General features: G+C 45.1%; 1 protein-coding gene across 1 annotated transcript in view; it reads right to left on the bottom strand.

The window, feature by feature from the left end:
- Positions 1–15,112, bottom strand: part of FBLN5 (fibulin 5) — a 98,525-nt gene that overhangs the window by 56,740 nt on the left and 26,673 nt on the right. Inside the window, exon 5 of the mRNA XM_030213829.1 lies at positions 6,917–7,039. Coding sequence (XP_030069689.1) covers positions 6,917–7,039 — 123 coding nt within the window. The remainder of the gene's footprint in view (positions 1–6,916; positions 7,040–15,112) is intronic.

Genomic DNA, 15,112 nt, shown 5'->3' with positions numbered 1-15,112 from the left:
GTGGTTAGTGCAGTGGAACATGGAATGTTGCTACTATTTGAGATTCTGGAATGTTGCTATTACTTGAGATTCTACATGGAATGTTGCTACTATTGGAGATTCTAGATGGAATGTTGAGATTCTGTTGCTACTATTTGAGATTCTACACGGAATGCTGCTATTCCACTAGCAACATTCCATATTTAGATTGTGAGCTCTTTGAGCAGGGATTGTCTTGTTTGTGTATGGTGTACAGCGCTGCGTATGCCTTGTAGCGCTATAGAAATTATAAGTAGTAGTAGTAGTAGTAGTAGTAGAAGAGCTTTACTCTTTAGGCAAGTTAAGGAATAAACACACGTCTGTGCATTCTTTCCAGGGATGATTTACAGGATTTGGAATATGGCTGCATTCCCATCTCAGGATCCCTCCAACATTTTCCGTTTATGTCTCTTCTTAACGTTTCCTTATTACTGGCTCACACAGCCAAGCAATTCCAAACAGTGTTTGCACAAAACAACCAACAACTGTTGTGAAAGATAAAATAAACACTCAAAAATCTTTCTTTCCATGGTTTCAGAAGCTCAGATCCAATAAAAGCAAATGGAGCGACCGCGGGTGCATTTCATCTACCAGACTCTACTAGTCCTAAAGAGAAAACAAGTTGAACAAATAAGAGAAAATGTAAAAAAAAAAAAGGGATCTTGCAGAGGTACTAGCAGCCTGGCACTTATTATCATCATCGCATGATGCAACGCTTCAGGAAAAGAAATGGAAATGATCACTCCTTGGGGTTTTCCACTGGAAAATATTGGCACCTTTAGGTAACTCTAAACTATTCCTAATAGCCAACTGGCTCTCCTCTGCGAAACTTCAACTCAACCCAGACAAGACTCACACACTACTCCTTACTAGGATAGCTTCTACTACTGCCCTGAATTTGTCTATTAACCTGGACGGCTCCCCAGTTACTTTTCTACCCACTCTGAAGATCCTTGGGGTTACGCTTGATTCCAACCTCTCCTACGACACACACTCACATTTCCTCTGTGGTTCAGGGTTGCTTCTATAAACTTAAATTGTGAGTAGGGTGCAACTTACATTTATATAGCAAAATTAACATAAATGTAAATAGCAGGGGTCTTCAATAGCACCAACAGGTCACGTTTAGGGGGGAACTAAGCTATGGAAATTAGCCATCTGTGTAGACCATAGGTGTGGAGAAACAGCTGATGAATAGTCATTGTGGTTATTCCAAAAACAAGAAATGTGAACAGTCTATGCCAAGCACCCCTTCCAATGGCATCACGGTCATGATTTAAACTTTCAAGGCCTAGAGTAAACAGTAGCCAGAGGGGTCCAAAAGGTCCAGTATGTACTCAAATCCATTTAACAAGAGAGGATGATGGAGTCATAAGAATAGCCATACTGGGTCAGACCAATGGTCCATCTAGATCAGTATCTTGCTTCCAACAGTGGCCAATCCAGGTCACAAGTACCTGGCAGAAACCCAAATAGTAGCAACATTCCATGCAGAAACCCAAAGAGTAGCAAGATTCCATTCAAAATCCCAAATAGCAGGAACATTCCATGTAGAACCCCCAAAAGTAGCAAGATTCCATTTAGAATCCCAAATAGTAGCAACATTCCATGTAGAACTCCAAAGAGTAGCAAGATTCCAGTCAGAATCCCAAAATAGTAGCAACATTCCATATAGAACCCCAATTAGTAGCAAGATTCCATTCAGAATCCCAGATAGTAGCAACATTCTATATAGAACCCCAAAGAGAAACAAGATTCCAATCAGAATCCCAATTAGTAGCAACATTCCATGCTACCAATCCCAGGGCAAGCAGTGGCTTCCCCATGTCCATCTCAACACTGTCCTCAGTGCAGCAGCATAGATGACTTGATGTATGCTTTTTACCCATTTCTGTTCATCTCTGAATCTTGCACATGTTGTACAGATGTTAGTATTTTATACTACAGATTGGAATATGAGCAGCGAAGAGGCCAAGGTATGATATACCCAAGTATTCGTATAAAGTAGAGCAAAAAGCCAGCCAGTTGCACTTAAAAGAACTTTTCCTTATATTAGTTGTATTTTATTTTTTGCCGGGTTTGCCTGATGGCTTAGCATGAGTGCCACAGGGAACCTGGATTCAACTTCTGAACCCAGCTCTGGCTCCTCTTCTTGGCCGAGGCTACAAATGCTGTTGAGGATGTGTTCCCAAATCCTAGATATGAGGGAATCCAAGCATCATCCAAGAACAACATCTACAGACCATCCGTTTGTACTGAGATCCAGGCCTCTTGGCCAGAGAGGACTGGTGCTACAGTGACTGGGCTAGACGGGAGGATTAAGGTGGAATAAATGAAACACAGGTAGCTGCAAAGGTTATGGCATCAAAGCTCCAGGTTCCAACTAAGCCAAAGGGGCAGGAAGCTCCTGCACAAAATCAAGTTTCATATGCAGAGTAATTACCGAGATACACTGCTGTATAAGATGGAAGTTTGCTGGTAAATTCTGCTAGCATCTCCTTCTAGAAGGCAACAGATTTATAGCAGTTTTTATAAACAATATTAAAGATAAAAATGTGACTGCAAAGGACACTCTTCTTATATTAGCCAAATTTCATGCACACACTTTAAACAATAGCATTTACTTAGTCTTTTCGGAAGACATGGGACTGATTTTGCAGGAGAGTGACAAAAAAAACAAGCATGCAGAGAACGGCTCACAGAATTCTTTCCAATCCCCTCTGTGTACGAGTGTGAGCCGTATGTGTCGGTACATGTGTGTATTTATATCTGTATTGGTTCTCTACATGTCTGTGATCAGGAGATTAGATAGGAGGAGAGGATTGTTTGAAAGGTGTAATTCCGTGTTGTGTGTTGTAGAAATCATGATTCAGTCAGTAGTTTTCACAGTAGAATTAACAAAGAAAATGAAATGTAGCTCAGAGTAGCTCAAATGAACTCCCATCAGGAAAAGAAAATTATTTTCAATCCATGTTTGTGTGTGGTATCTATGGGTTTGTGTGTGTCTCTCTGCTGAGTGTTGTGTATGCACTTCCTATGTGTATTTGCCTGTGGGGAGTAGCTGGGAGGTTGTGGGACAGTTGTGTGGGTAGTTTTTTTTTTTTTGGGGGGGGGGGTGGAAATAGTTTGCAGGATGGTGATAAGTTGTATTGCTAGTTTTTGAGCGTGGAGCAGTTTGTGGGGGGGGGGGGGTCAGTTGCAGGTGATAGCTTTTATGGGTGGGGCAGTTTGCAAGGTAGTAGGGCAGCTGTACAGGATACTTTGGGGTTGTGGGGTTTGGGAGGTAATTATTTGTTGAGAGGGCAGTTTGGGGCGAAAGGGGCAATATTTGCACTGGGGTAGTTTAGGGGAATTGGGCAGTGGTGTGCTGGTAAATGTTTAACAACAAGCTCTCTGTCCAAAAAACCCCAAACACCCGTAGATAAGTACGTAACTGTATTAAACATTCTATTGGTACAAATGGTACATGCTGGCAGCAACCAATCCTATATAATAATTCTCACCTCCAACGTTCTAATGTGCCTGGGACCGTGCCTCCCTCAGAGGTGGTCTGCTAGGCAGGCACGCAGTGACGTCAGTGACAGCTGATTCCAAAGCAAGGGGAGGAGTAGGGAAACACGCGTTTCCCTACTCCTCCCCCTGCCCGGGAATCAGCTGTCAGTGCGCCACTCCCTGCCACTTCGGAGCAAGTGGCAGGGAGCGGGGCAACACAGACCCCTCCCCTCGCCGCATCACCAACCCACCCCCCCACCCGACGACCATGAACACCCCGTGTCCCCTCACGCATCTCCCACCAAGTTCCACACTCCGCCCTCCCTCTGCTTTCAACACACACCTCCGCGTTGCGGCCCCCTGTACCCCGCTTCCGTGACCCTGTCAACCCCCCCTTCCCGCCGAAACCCGTCCCCCACCACCGTCCAGTACCTGTGCTGACGGGGGACCCCAACTCCCATCAGCCGAAGTCCTGTGCTGGCCTTCGCGGCGTTGCTTCTTCAGTGATCTTCTGTTGAAGTTCCTCTGCGTGCGTCTGACGTCAGATGCATGCAGAGGAACTTCAACGGAAGATCACTGAAGAAGCAACGCCGCGAAGGCCAGCACAGGACTTCGGCTGACGGGGGTTGGGGTCCCCCGTCAGCACAGGTACTCCACGGCAGCGGGGGACAGGTTTCACTGAGAAGGGGGGTCGACAGGGTCGCAGAAGGGGGGTAAGGGCGTCCGTAACACGGAGGAGGGGGGTGAAAACGGAGGGAGGGCAGAGTCTGGAACAGCGAGGGACGGTGGGGAATGGCCTTGCTAATGCCCGTTTCCTTCCCTTAAGAAACGGGCATTTTTTACTAGTTTACAAATAATATTAGAACATACAATATTCTTTACTGTAAATTCCAAATGGCCAATTGATTTTCACCACACTCTTGTATCTGTAGCCAACCTATGTTTGCTATTCATCCCAAGCTGTTAATTCTTTACACAATAAATTCATTGACATGAAATCGGACGAATGATTTTCTGTCAGACTATTTCTCGCCCTATATACCAATCTACTTTCTACTTGGAAACTAGAACAAGGTGGACTGTTACAGATTCCTACGCAGACAGTACATTCCAGCAGAGTTCTTCACCTCAGTCGCACATGCAGAACATGGACAGCCCCTCAACTGATACAAAATAGGGGTGCACAAGAAACATGCAGACAAAAACTAGAGACCCCCCCCCCCTTCCCCAAGAAAGCCAGATTCTATATGCAGTGAAAATGTATGCATTTTCTTCCATACGCTGCTAAATACAAAATTAGAAAAGATATTTATTTGCTAGACAAATATGCAAGTTTAACGGGCTAATAACTGCTTGTTTTACTTGTTTAAGTTGTAAATTACTTGTTTACATATGCTGTCTGTTATATTCAATGTTAACCCACTGTCATTTGTTTTTTCATTTGTTTTCTTATGTTCCCGTTTTCTAATTCAAAATTATAAATAAAGATATTTAAAAAAAGGAAAAGAAAAGATATTTATTTCCAAAAAAAACAAACAACTATGAGCAGCATATCCCCCTTTCCTTTCCCTCCTCTCCATGAGTAGCATGTCCCCTCTCCTGTTCATCCCCTTCTACATGCTGTATTTCTTCCTTTTCTCTTCCTTCCCGGACCGCATTCTTACCTGCGGGAGGGCCGATCCGCCCCGAGTGCACGTCACTCGGAGCTGCGTCAGCCCCACTGGTTCCCTGCTCTCTCTGCCCCGGAACAGGAAGTAACTGTTCCGGAGCAGAGGGAGCAGGGAACCAGCAGGGCCGGCACCCCCCGAGTGCGTGCACCTGGGGCGGACCGCCCCTCCCGCCCCCCCTTCCTACGCCACTGCCTCTCATCCATGCAGCTTGTCCTCTTCTCTCGCCCTCTCATCCAAGCAGCTTGTCTTCTCCCTCGTGCAGCATGTTTTTCAAACCCCCCTCCCCCTACCGCCTCCTGCTCACTGCTCCTATTTTCACAGCCCTGGTGGTTCAGTGGTCAGCTGGGCAGGAGCAATCCTCCTAGGCTCCTGCCCATGCAAGTCTCCACTCTCCTCCGTACTGAAAATGGCTGCTGTGAGTTCCCACAGCAATCTCGCAAGACTGCCGCTGAAACTCACGGAAGTCGCTTTCAGTATGGAGGAGAGTGGAGACTGCATGGACTGCTCCTGCCACAGCTGATTAGTGCTACAACCGGCTCGTGAAATTTGACAAAAAACGATGGCCAGTGCCTGGGGTTGGGAAAGTAGAGAACGAAGTGAGACAGTTTGAAAGGAGGAGTTTCCTAACTGCTAACATTTCATTCTATGTAAGTTTCTACAATTCAGAACTTGGAACTCTTTGTCCCATAGAAATGCACTGGGCTATTTTTTTTTTGGGGGGGGGGGGAGGGAGGGAGCTTATTTTTATGGCATCCCCAGTCCGATCTGGCCTATTTTCAAATGTGATGTGACTTTCTTGCCAGCTTTGCTAGGTTTCACTCCCATTTCATTACATTTTTGGAGAGTTATTTTGCCGTCAGACTGACATTCTTGACCCCCTTTCTATCATTCTTTCCAATTCTTTCCAATTGTCGATAATGCCACTTTTTATGTAACACTAACTGTTATCTCTTATTCTACTATCTACTAATAACGATTCATTGTAAGCCACATTGAGCTTGCAAAGAGGTGGGAAAATGTGGGATACAAATGCAATAAATAAATAAACTTCTATTGAGTTGGAAAGAATTTCTTTTAAAAAGCAGGAAAAAAGAAACATAGAGTTGGGAGCAGCAGTCTATACTGATGTTGGAACCTGCATGTACACAGTTATTCAGAGTACAGTCAAGGAAAGAAGAGTAGAAAAGCAGCTTGTGAGCACCTAGACATCATATCTAGACATAGTAACATAGTAGATGACGGCAGAAAAAGACCTGCACGGTCCATCCAGTCTGCCCAAGACAACTCATATGTGCTACTTTTTGTGTATACCTTACCTTGATTTGTACCTGTGCTCTTCAGGGCACAGACCATATAAGTCTGCCCAGCACTATCCCCGCCTCCCACCATGATGATGATGATGATTGGGGGTGGGGGGGGGGGGGCGAGGGGTCCCTGGCTGGTCCTGCTCCTCCGAGCCCTTCCTATCCTACCCCAGGTCCCCATCCTTTGCCTTATGCCCTTTTCCGTCCCCTCTTCAGCTCCCCCCCAAAGAGATCAAGAAAAGCCCCCACAGTCCTTATTTGTAGAGCTTCAAAACAGCATCTAAAAATATGAAAGGCAAATCTATAACTGGGCACATGAGAAACGTGAGTCTACAAGTCCTTCGAAATGGAGGGATTACACCAGGACTGGGACAGACTGTCCTATAAAAACTGGAATCTTATCTCTAGAACCGCCCAAACAGTGCAACTTACCCAAACACTGGCCCTCTAGTAGCCAGTAGCCGTCTGTGCAAGAACAAGTGTAGCCTCCTTCTGTATTAATGCAGATCTGTGTAGGATTGCACTGATGACCACCACTTGCACATTCGTCAACATCTGTAAAACAGGAATGCAGCACAGCAATTAGACAAGCTAGCATTTGCCAGGAGACTCTACCAATGACAGAAAATGGGGGAGGGGACAAACAACAGAAAGTGGGGAGGGGCATTTGAGAAGCTGATAGAGCACTTAGGGAAATGGGACTTGATATACCGCCTTGCTGAGGTTTTTGCAACTACATTCAAAGCGGTTTACATATATTCAGGTACTTATTTTGTACCAGGGGCAATGGAGGGTTAAGTGACTTGCCCAGAGCCACAAGGAGCTGCAGTGGGACTCAAACTCAGTTCCCCAGGATCAAGGTCCACTGCACTAACCACTAGGCTACTCCTCCACTAGCAACATTCCATGTAGAAGCCTGCCCTTGCAGATCAGCAACGCGGCCGCGCAGGCCTCTGTTTCTGTGAGTCTGACGTCCTGCACTTACGTGCACATGAGGAAAAGTAGATGTAGTTGCAAAAACCTCAGAAAGGCGGTATATCAAGTCCCCTTTCCCTATTTGAGATTCAGAAGCCTGTGCAGCTGTGTTACTGATCTGCAAGGGCAGGCTTCTACATGGAATGTTGCTAGTGGAATAGCAACATTCCATGTAGAATCTCAAATAGGGAAAGGGGACTTAATATACCACCTTTTTGAGGTTTTTGCAACTACATTCAAAGCGGTTTACATATATTCAGGTACTTATTTTGTACCAGGGGCAATGGAGGGTTAAGTGACTTGCCCAGAGTCACAAGGAGCTGCAGTGGGAGTCGAACTCAGTTCCCAGTCCACTGCACTAACCACTAGGCTACTCCTCTGCTCCAGTCACAGGAGCCAACTTTTCAACTCAACACAACTCGATGTACCCTGGTCACAATAAAGAAGTTTTCTCAATATTGGGGGAGGTCAAGCCCCCACAGATCAGGCACCTAAGCTATCAGTATAGAATATTTCAAGGAAGCTTTAAGTCAGGTAGCAATTCGATCAGTGGGCACCTCATTGTAGGTTCTCCTATTCTATGATGTCATCTGGGTGCCCAGATTCTGTTATAGAATACTAGGTCGGTATCACATGCATGCAATTCACATTCCTGCAGCTAAAACAGCCACAGAGTTGGCGTAAATGCAGCAAGGGCACATGTAAGTTACATGCATACGTGGGAGACCTGTCGATGTCATGCCCACGCTCCACCCATGTGTATGTCCCGCTTGCAGTTACATGCTATGCCACTTTTTAAATACATATTTCTTTATTCCAACAGTTCCAACATAATAAGCAGTATTTGAACCATTGCACATTGCCTGCAGCTCATTAGACCATAAGTATGGCCGTAGTGAATCAGACCGAAGGTCCGTCAAGCCCAGTATCCTGTTTCCAACCGTGGCCAACCCAGGTCACAAGTACCTGGCAAGATTCCAAACAAGTAAAATAGACTTTATGCTGCTTGTCCTAGAAATAAGCAGTGCATTTTCACAAGTCCACCTTAATAATGGCTTGTGCACTTTTCTTTTAGGAAATTATCCAACCCTGTTTTAAACCCTGCTGTTTTTACCACATTCTCTGGCAATGAATTCCAAAGTTTAATTGCACATTGAGTAAAGAAATATAATTTCTCTGGTTTCTTTTAAAATGTACTACTTAGTAGCTTTATTCGTGCCCCCTAGTCCTACGTGTACATGAAGCCAGAAGCACCGGCCCCAGAATCAGCAAGCAGCACAGGTCAAACTTACGCCTGCGTGTGAAGCAGTCCAGAGAGTGGGTTCAGAGCACACAGAGTAAACAAGTGATTCACGTCTACAGTGCCACTCTTCTCAGTATTTTAATAGACCTGTCATCCTATCTCCCCTCAGCCGTCTCTTCTCCAAGCTGAAGAGCTCTAACCCCTTTAGCCTTTCCTCATAGGGACGTCATTCCATCCCCTTTATCATTTTCGTTGCCCTGTGACCAGAACTGCACATAGTATTCGAGGTGTGGTTGCATTATGGAGCGATACAAAGGCATTATAACATTCTCATTTTTGTTTTCCATTCCTTTCATAATAATTCCTAATATTCTATTTGCTTTCTTAGATGCCACTGCACGCCGAGTAGAGGATTTCAACGTATCATCAACGATGACACCTAGATCCTTTTCCTGGGTGGTGACACCTAGTCTGCAGTCTTGCATCACATAGCTATAGTTTCAGTTCCTCTTTCCTACATGCATCACTTAGCACTGGCTCACATTAAACATCATCTGCCATTTGGATGCCCAGTCTCCCAGTTTCGTAAGGTCCTCTTGTAATTTTTCACAGTCCTACTACTACTTATCACTTCTATAGCGCTACAAGGCATATGCAGCGCTGTACACCATACATGAAAACAGGGGCGTAGCTACGGGTGGGCCTGGATGGGCCCAGGCCCACCCAGTTTCGTCTCAGGCCCATCCTCACCTTCTCCCACCCCCGCCGTAGCGCTGTCTCCTCCTGCACTTCGCGGTCTCTGTCTCCCACCCTCACAGCAGCGCTTTCAATTTGCTATCAGTGCTGCCTGCCTGACAGCTGACAGACCCGGCGCGACGTCCTCCTGCTCCGGGGCCTTCCCTCTGCCGCGTTGATTCAACTTCCTGTTTACGCAGGGTGGATTGTACGCGGCAGAGGGAAGGTCCCGGAGCAGGACGTCGTCGCGCCGCGTCTGTCAGCTGTCAGGCAGGCAGTGCCGATAGAGCGCTGCCGCGGGGGTGGGAGACGGAGACATGACGTGCAGGAGAGGAGGCAGCGCCACGGTGGGAGAAGGTGAGTGGAGGCAGCGCCGATTACATTAAATGTGCTGCGCGCTGCGTGTGTGGGGGTGGGGGTTGGGGTTGTAGTGCCCACCCATCCAACCCGCTGGCCCACCCAAAAATTGTCTTCTGGCTACGCCACTGCATGAAAAGACAGTCCCTGCTCAAAGAGCTCACAATCTAAATAGGACAGGCAAACAGACAGAACAACTAAGAGGTAAGGGAATTAAAGAGGTGGGGATAAAAGGGGTACAGGGCAAGTGAGTAGTGGTTAGGAGTGAAAAGCAGCGTTAAAGAGGTGGGCTTTTAGCATGGATTTGAAAACGGCCAAAGATGGGGCTAGACGTTCAGGCTCGGGAAGTCTATTCCAGGCGTGAGGTGCAGCGAGATAAAAGGAACGGAGTCTGGAATTAGCAGTAGAGGAGAAGGGGGACAGACAAGAGAGATTTATCCACAGAACGGAGTTCTTGTGATTTAACAACTTTTTTTGTCATCAGCGAGTTTAATTACCTCACTAGTTACTCCTATCACTAGATCATTTATAATATGTTAAAAAGCAACACATAATGTGCATTAAACAATGAAAGCTTACATATAGGACTAGATTCAGTAAGCAGCGCACTGAGTACTATTCTATTAATGGCACTCCAAATTGGGCACTGCGTATAGAATTCTGCATAGCACCGGGACCTGCATCCAACTTTACGCATGAGTATTTACACCAACTGAATCCAGTACTGATCTTGGAATAATCCAAAAGTGATACTTCAATCTTGGTATAATCCAATATTGCCACTTTAAGTGGCAAGATAAGTACTGTGTGATAACATGGATGTGGCAACTGAGAATTTTGTAGAATTTCCAAATCTTATTCTGTATCAGTAAGGGTTTTTGCTATACAAACAAAGGACTGTTTAGGTCCATATATTAGTGGAGTTTTTTTTATGACTGATGATTACAGAAAGTGAAAGTGCCTTGGTGCTTTGTAGCTTTACCATATGAGACGTGAGGTAAGGAATAATATATTGTAGAGGAATATATTCGAGTTATTCCCCAAGTTTTCCACGTCATCACTGTGACCCCTGACGCAGGTGCTAGTCACCGAAACACGGCCCGTGTCGGGTCTTTTTGTCAAGGCTCATTCATTAAAGAACTGTGTTCCATTTTTAAAGGCCCGTGGTGCTGTTTTTTTTTGATGATTATTGTGAGCCACCTATATATTGAAGGCTTACCTTACGAATAGGTGTGTCTCCTTTCGTCTACTGAGGTCTTTTTTTCTCCACTTTCAATTATTTTGGCAATCCTTCTGATACAGTGTTGTAGAAGTGGTTATTTTTTTTTTAGTGAGGTTAGAATTCTACAGATTCCTTGTGTAAGTGGTAATTGAAATCACCCATTATTATAATGTTGCCCAATTTGCCAGCTTTCCTAATTTCTGTAAACATATTTTCATCTGTCTGTTCATTCTATCCTGGCGGACGGCAGTACAGCCCTACCAGTATACTCCTCTTCACACCTGGAATTTCTATCCATAAAGATTCCACGCTGCTATCTGTTTCATATAGAATGCTTATTTTGTTTGATTCAATTCCATCTTTAACATAAAGTGCAAACCCTCCCCCCTGCAATTTGATCCACTCTATCATTGCAATATAATTTGTACCCTGCTAACACAGCATCCCATCGATTGTCCTCCTTCCACCAGGTCTCTGAAATGCCTGTTACGTCCACCTCTTCATTTAGTGCTATATACTCCAATTTTCCTATCTTATTTTTAAGGCTTCTAGCATTTGTATATAGACACTTAAAATTGTTTATTTTTTTTCCTTGCATCTACAGGCTGCTTTGAAGTTAATGGGGATAATTTGCAACCGTTCCTCTGTTCTCCCATTGAACACTCCTGGCTTTCTTTCACTATTATTGAAACCCCTCTATTGGGATTCACTAAAGATCCCGTTTCAATAGTATCCTTCAAGGATACCCCACACCGAACCATGTGCTCCTGGGTGACTGTCGGCTCCCTCCCCCCACCCCCACCCCACCCCCATGTTAGTTTAAATAACATAGTAACATAGTAGATGACAGCAGAAAAAGACCTGCATGGTCCATCCAGTCTGCCCAACAAGATAAACTCACATGTGCTACTTTTTGTGTATACCTTACCTTGATTTGTACCTGTCCTTTTCAGGGCACAGACCGTATAAGTCTGCCCAGCACTATTCCCGCCTCCCAACCCCCAGCCCCGCCTCCCACCACCGGTTCTGGCACAGACCGTATAAGTCTGCCCAGCACCATCTCCGTCTCCCGCCACCGGCTTTGCCACCCAATCTCGTCTAAGCTCCTTAGGATCCATTCCTTCTGAGCAGGATTCCTTTATGTTTATCCCACGCATGTTTGAATTCCGTTACCGTTTTCGTTTCCACCACCTCCCACGGGAGGGCATTCCAAGCATCCACCACTCTCTCCGTGAAAAAAATACTTCCTGACATTTTCCTTGGGTCTGCCCCCCCTAAATGCTGCTGTATCTTAACTAATTGTAAAAGCATCAATTTTGTGAGTTTAATAGTGCTCCCAAGCCCCAAAGTTCTGCTGACTTATATACAGTACGTCGACCCATAACACATCCCATTTTATCTGGCTGAATCAGAGAGTGACATAATAACATAATAGATAATGGGAGATAAAGACCTGCACAGGCCATCCAGTCTGTCCAACAAGACAAACTCATAGCATATGGTATGATGCGATATAACATATAACGGTACATATTAATCTTAATCTGTCCTTGCCATTTCTGAGGTTCAGACTATAGAAGTCTGCCCGGCATGGATCTTATTCCTCCAACTGCTGGAGATGCTGTCAAAGCCTACTCCAGTTCATCCAGATCTGTCTAGCTATAGTCAGGGCACAGGCTGTAGACGTCCACCTGACTCTGGCCTTATTTCTCAAGTTTTAATACAAATTTTCTTTGCAGGGTTATTAACTTGAGGTTCCATAGAATAGCAGAATCTAATATCACTCCTAGGACTCTATAGGTTTTCTCAACCGAAAGGGAAGCATCATTACCTAATGAAATATTTGGAACTTTATTTAAATCAGAACTAAACCAAAGGATTTTAGTATTATGTGTATTTAGCTTTAGAAGACAAGATAAAGACCAAGCTCTGATTGTATTAATACATATTATTATCCTAAATTACAAATAATGCAGATCTTGAGAAATCAGTATCAAGATAAAAATATTGTCCGCATATGAAAATTCTCCATCCCCAAGAGCCAATGAACCTAAAGAATTCATATAGATGTTAAATAAAAAAGATAAGATAGGAGAGCCCTTTAAGCATTGTCTTGGCTGTAAGCCAAAAATGGATTGAGTCATCCTTGGTGGATCTTGTTATACGTGCAATAGTCCTGCCACCGTGGTAAATTTAGGACTGAAACTTGGGATCTTGATATAAATAATGCCCATTCCACACCCTCTCAATCCCACAGTCCCCTCCAAGTCAACTTACACCGGAGCATGGTCTGAGATGGCAATCTGTCTAATTTCAGCCATTATTTAGCCATTATTATCGTGGCAGACCAACTTCAGGAAATAAAAGAATAGTCCAGCCTAGAGGCAACGCATGAGCATATGCCACATATGAATATACTCTTAGTCCACTGAATCAGGGACGTAGCCAGACAACAGATTTTAGGTGGGCCTAGACAAGAAGTGAGTGGGCACCAAATGTTCTCCCTCCCCCCAATCACCACCCAAAAAATATCTCAGCTGGCGGGAAAATGCTTCTTTCTACCTTGGGGGTCTGCAGCAGGCATGCGCTGAAAACTGAGAATGCGCAGATGCTGGTATCGTAGAGAGTAGCGTTTTCGTTACCATCAGGGGGAAGTCTTCAGCTGGTCAAGCTTGGGATCCCCACCAGCTACCGCTTAACGTGTACTACTGTTGGATGGGCCTGAGCCCTAAATGGGTGGGCCCTGGCCCACCTAGGCCCACCTATGGCTACGCCACTGTACTGAATGCAGAGCCCTCCATATGTCCACTATATCCAGACCAGATCAGAGATATGGCAATGCCTCATGTGGTGACACCCTAGTTCCCTGCAATACAGGAATCTTATCCACAGTTGGGTCTATTACCATATTAAAATCCCTGAACAACAAAGGGGTAAATCTCCTCATCTCACACACAGTTGCATGATTTATAGTTAAAAAAAAAAAGGGTCCACTTCCATAGTTTCTACTGTACATTGTCTTGCTTTCCCTAAAAGTATATCCACTCCTGCCTTGTGCTCACTTAAGGCAGCATAGATGATCGCCCTTACCTAGTCCCTTTTCAGTTTCTGGTGTTCTTTTTCACTAAGCCAGGTTTCTTGAAACCAAGCTAATGTGCTTTCTAGTATTGCAATTCTGCTGGATTTTGTACCTGCCTCTTTAAGGGGGAGCCAATACCCAACACATTCCACATGGCAACTTTTCCATATTTCAAATTGAAGCAGGTTAACATGAATTACCTGTCTGCAGTCCCAGGTGCCCAGCCCCCACTCGGGATAGCATACTAATTTAACATAAACCCACTATTTACACTTGGGTCTTGTGATCCTCTCTCTACCCCACCTCCCCATCCATCCCTCCATAGTTACTTCTCTGTTGTCTTCATATCATAAATCCTGCATCTTAAGGAATGAGATCACACTTGCAATGTTATGTTCCCCAGCCTCTCTCCAAGTCCAGTACCTTCTTTATGTATTATGCTCATACTCTCAATACTCCGTTAAAACAGAAATTCTCCTCTCCCCCAAAGAACGTTATAAAAAATGAACTTCACTGCAAATGTACACACAAATCTCAAACCAATAATATATCTGTCACTTTAGGTGCCCTCCTACCTCACTTCCCCGTGTAAAGTATGCAACTGCATCACCTACTTGGTTACAACAATTTTTTAAAAAAGGGGGGAGGGGTGGAAAGAGAGGGGAAGAGAAAATTTCTCCTGGCAAAATTGCAGACTGCCCAAAACACAGCTGCTAGACTTATTTTTGGCAAACCACAATTTCAACATGCAGAACCTCTTTGTTTTAACCTACATTGGCTCCCCATTTCAGCTTGTCTCACCTTCAAAACCTGCACGTTAACTCACAAGATCATTTGTGGGTAGGCCCCTGCCCAGTGGCGATCCTAGCCTGCATGATACCTGGGGCGGATCGCCACTGCGCCCCCCCCCCGGGTGCAGCGCGGCCCCCCCCCTGGCGAAATGACACCCCCCCGGGGTGCAAGCCGCTGGGGGGGGGGGGTGCCATGGCGCAAGCCTGTCAGCTGAGTTCGCTAACT

This window comes from Microcaecilia unicolor, chromosome 9, assembly GCF_901765095.1.
Source record: "Microcaecilia unicolor chromosome 9, aMicUni1.1, whole genome shotgun sequence".
NCBI lineage: Eukaryota > Metazoa > Chordata > Amphibia > Gymnophiona > Siphonopidae > Microcaecilia > Microcaecilia unicolor.
The sequence above is the reverse complement of the archived record's forward strand: the minus strand, read 5'-3'. Positions and strand labels throughout refer to the sequence as shown.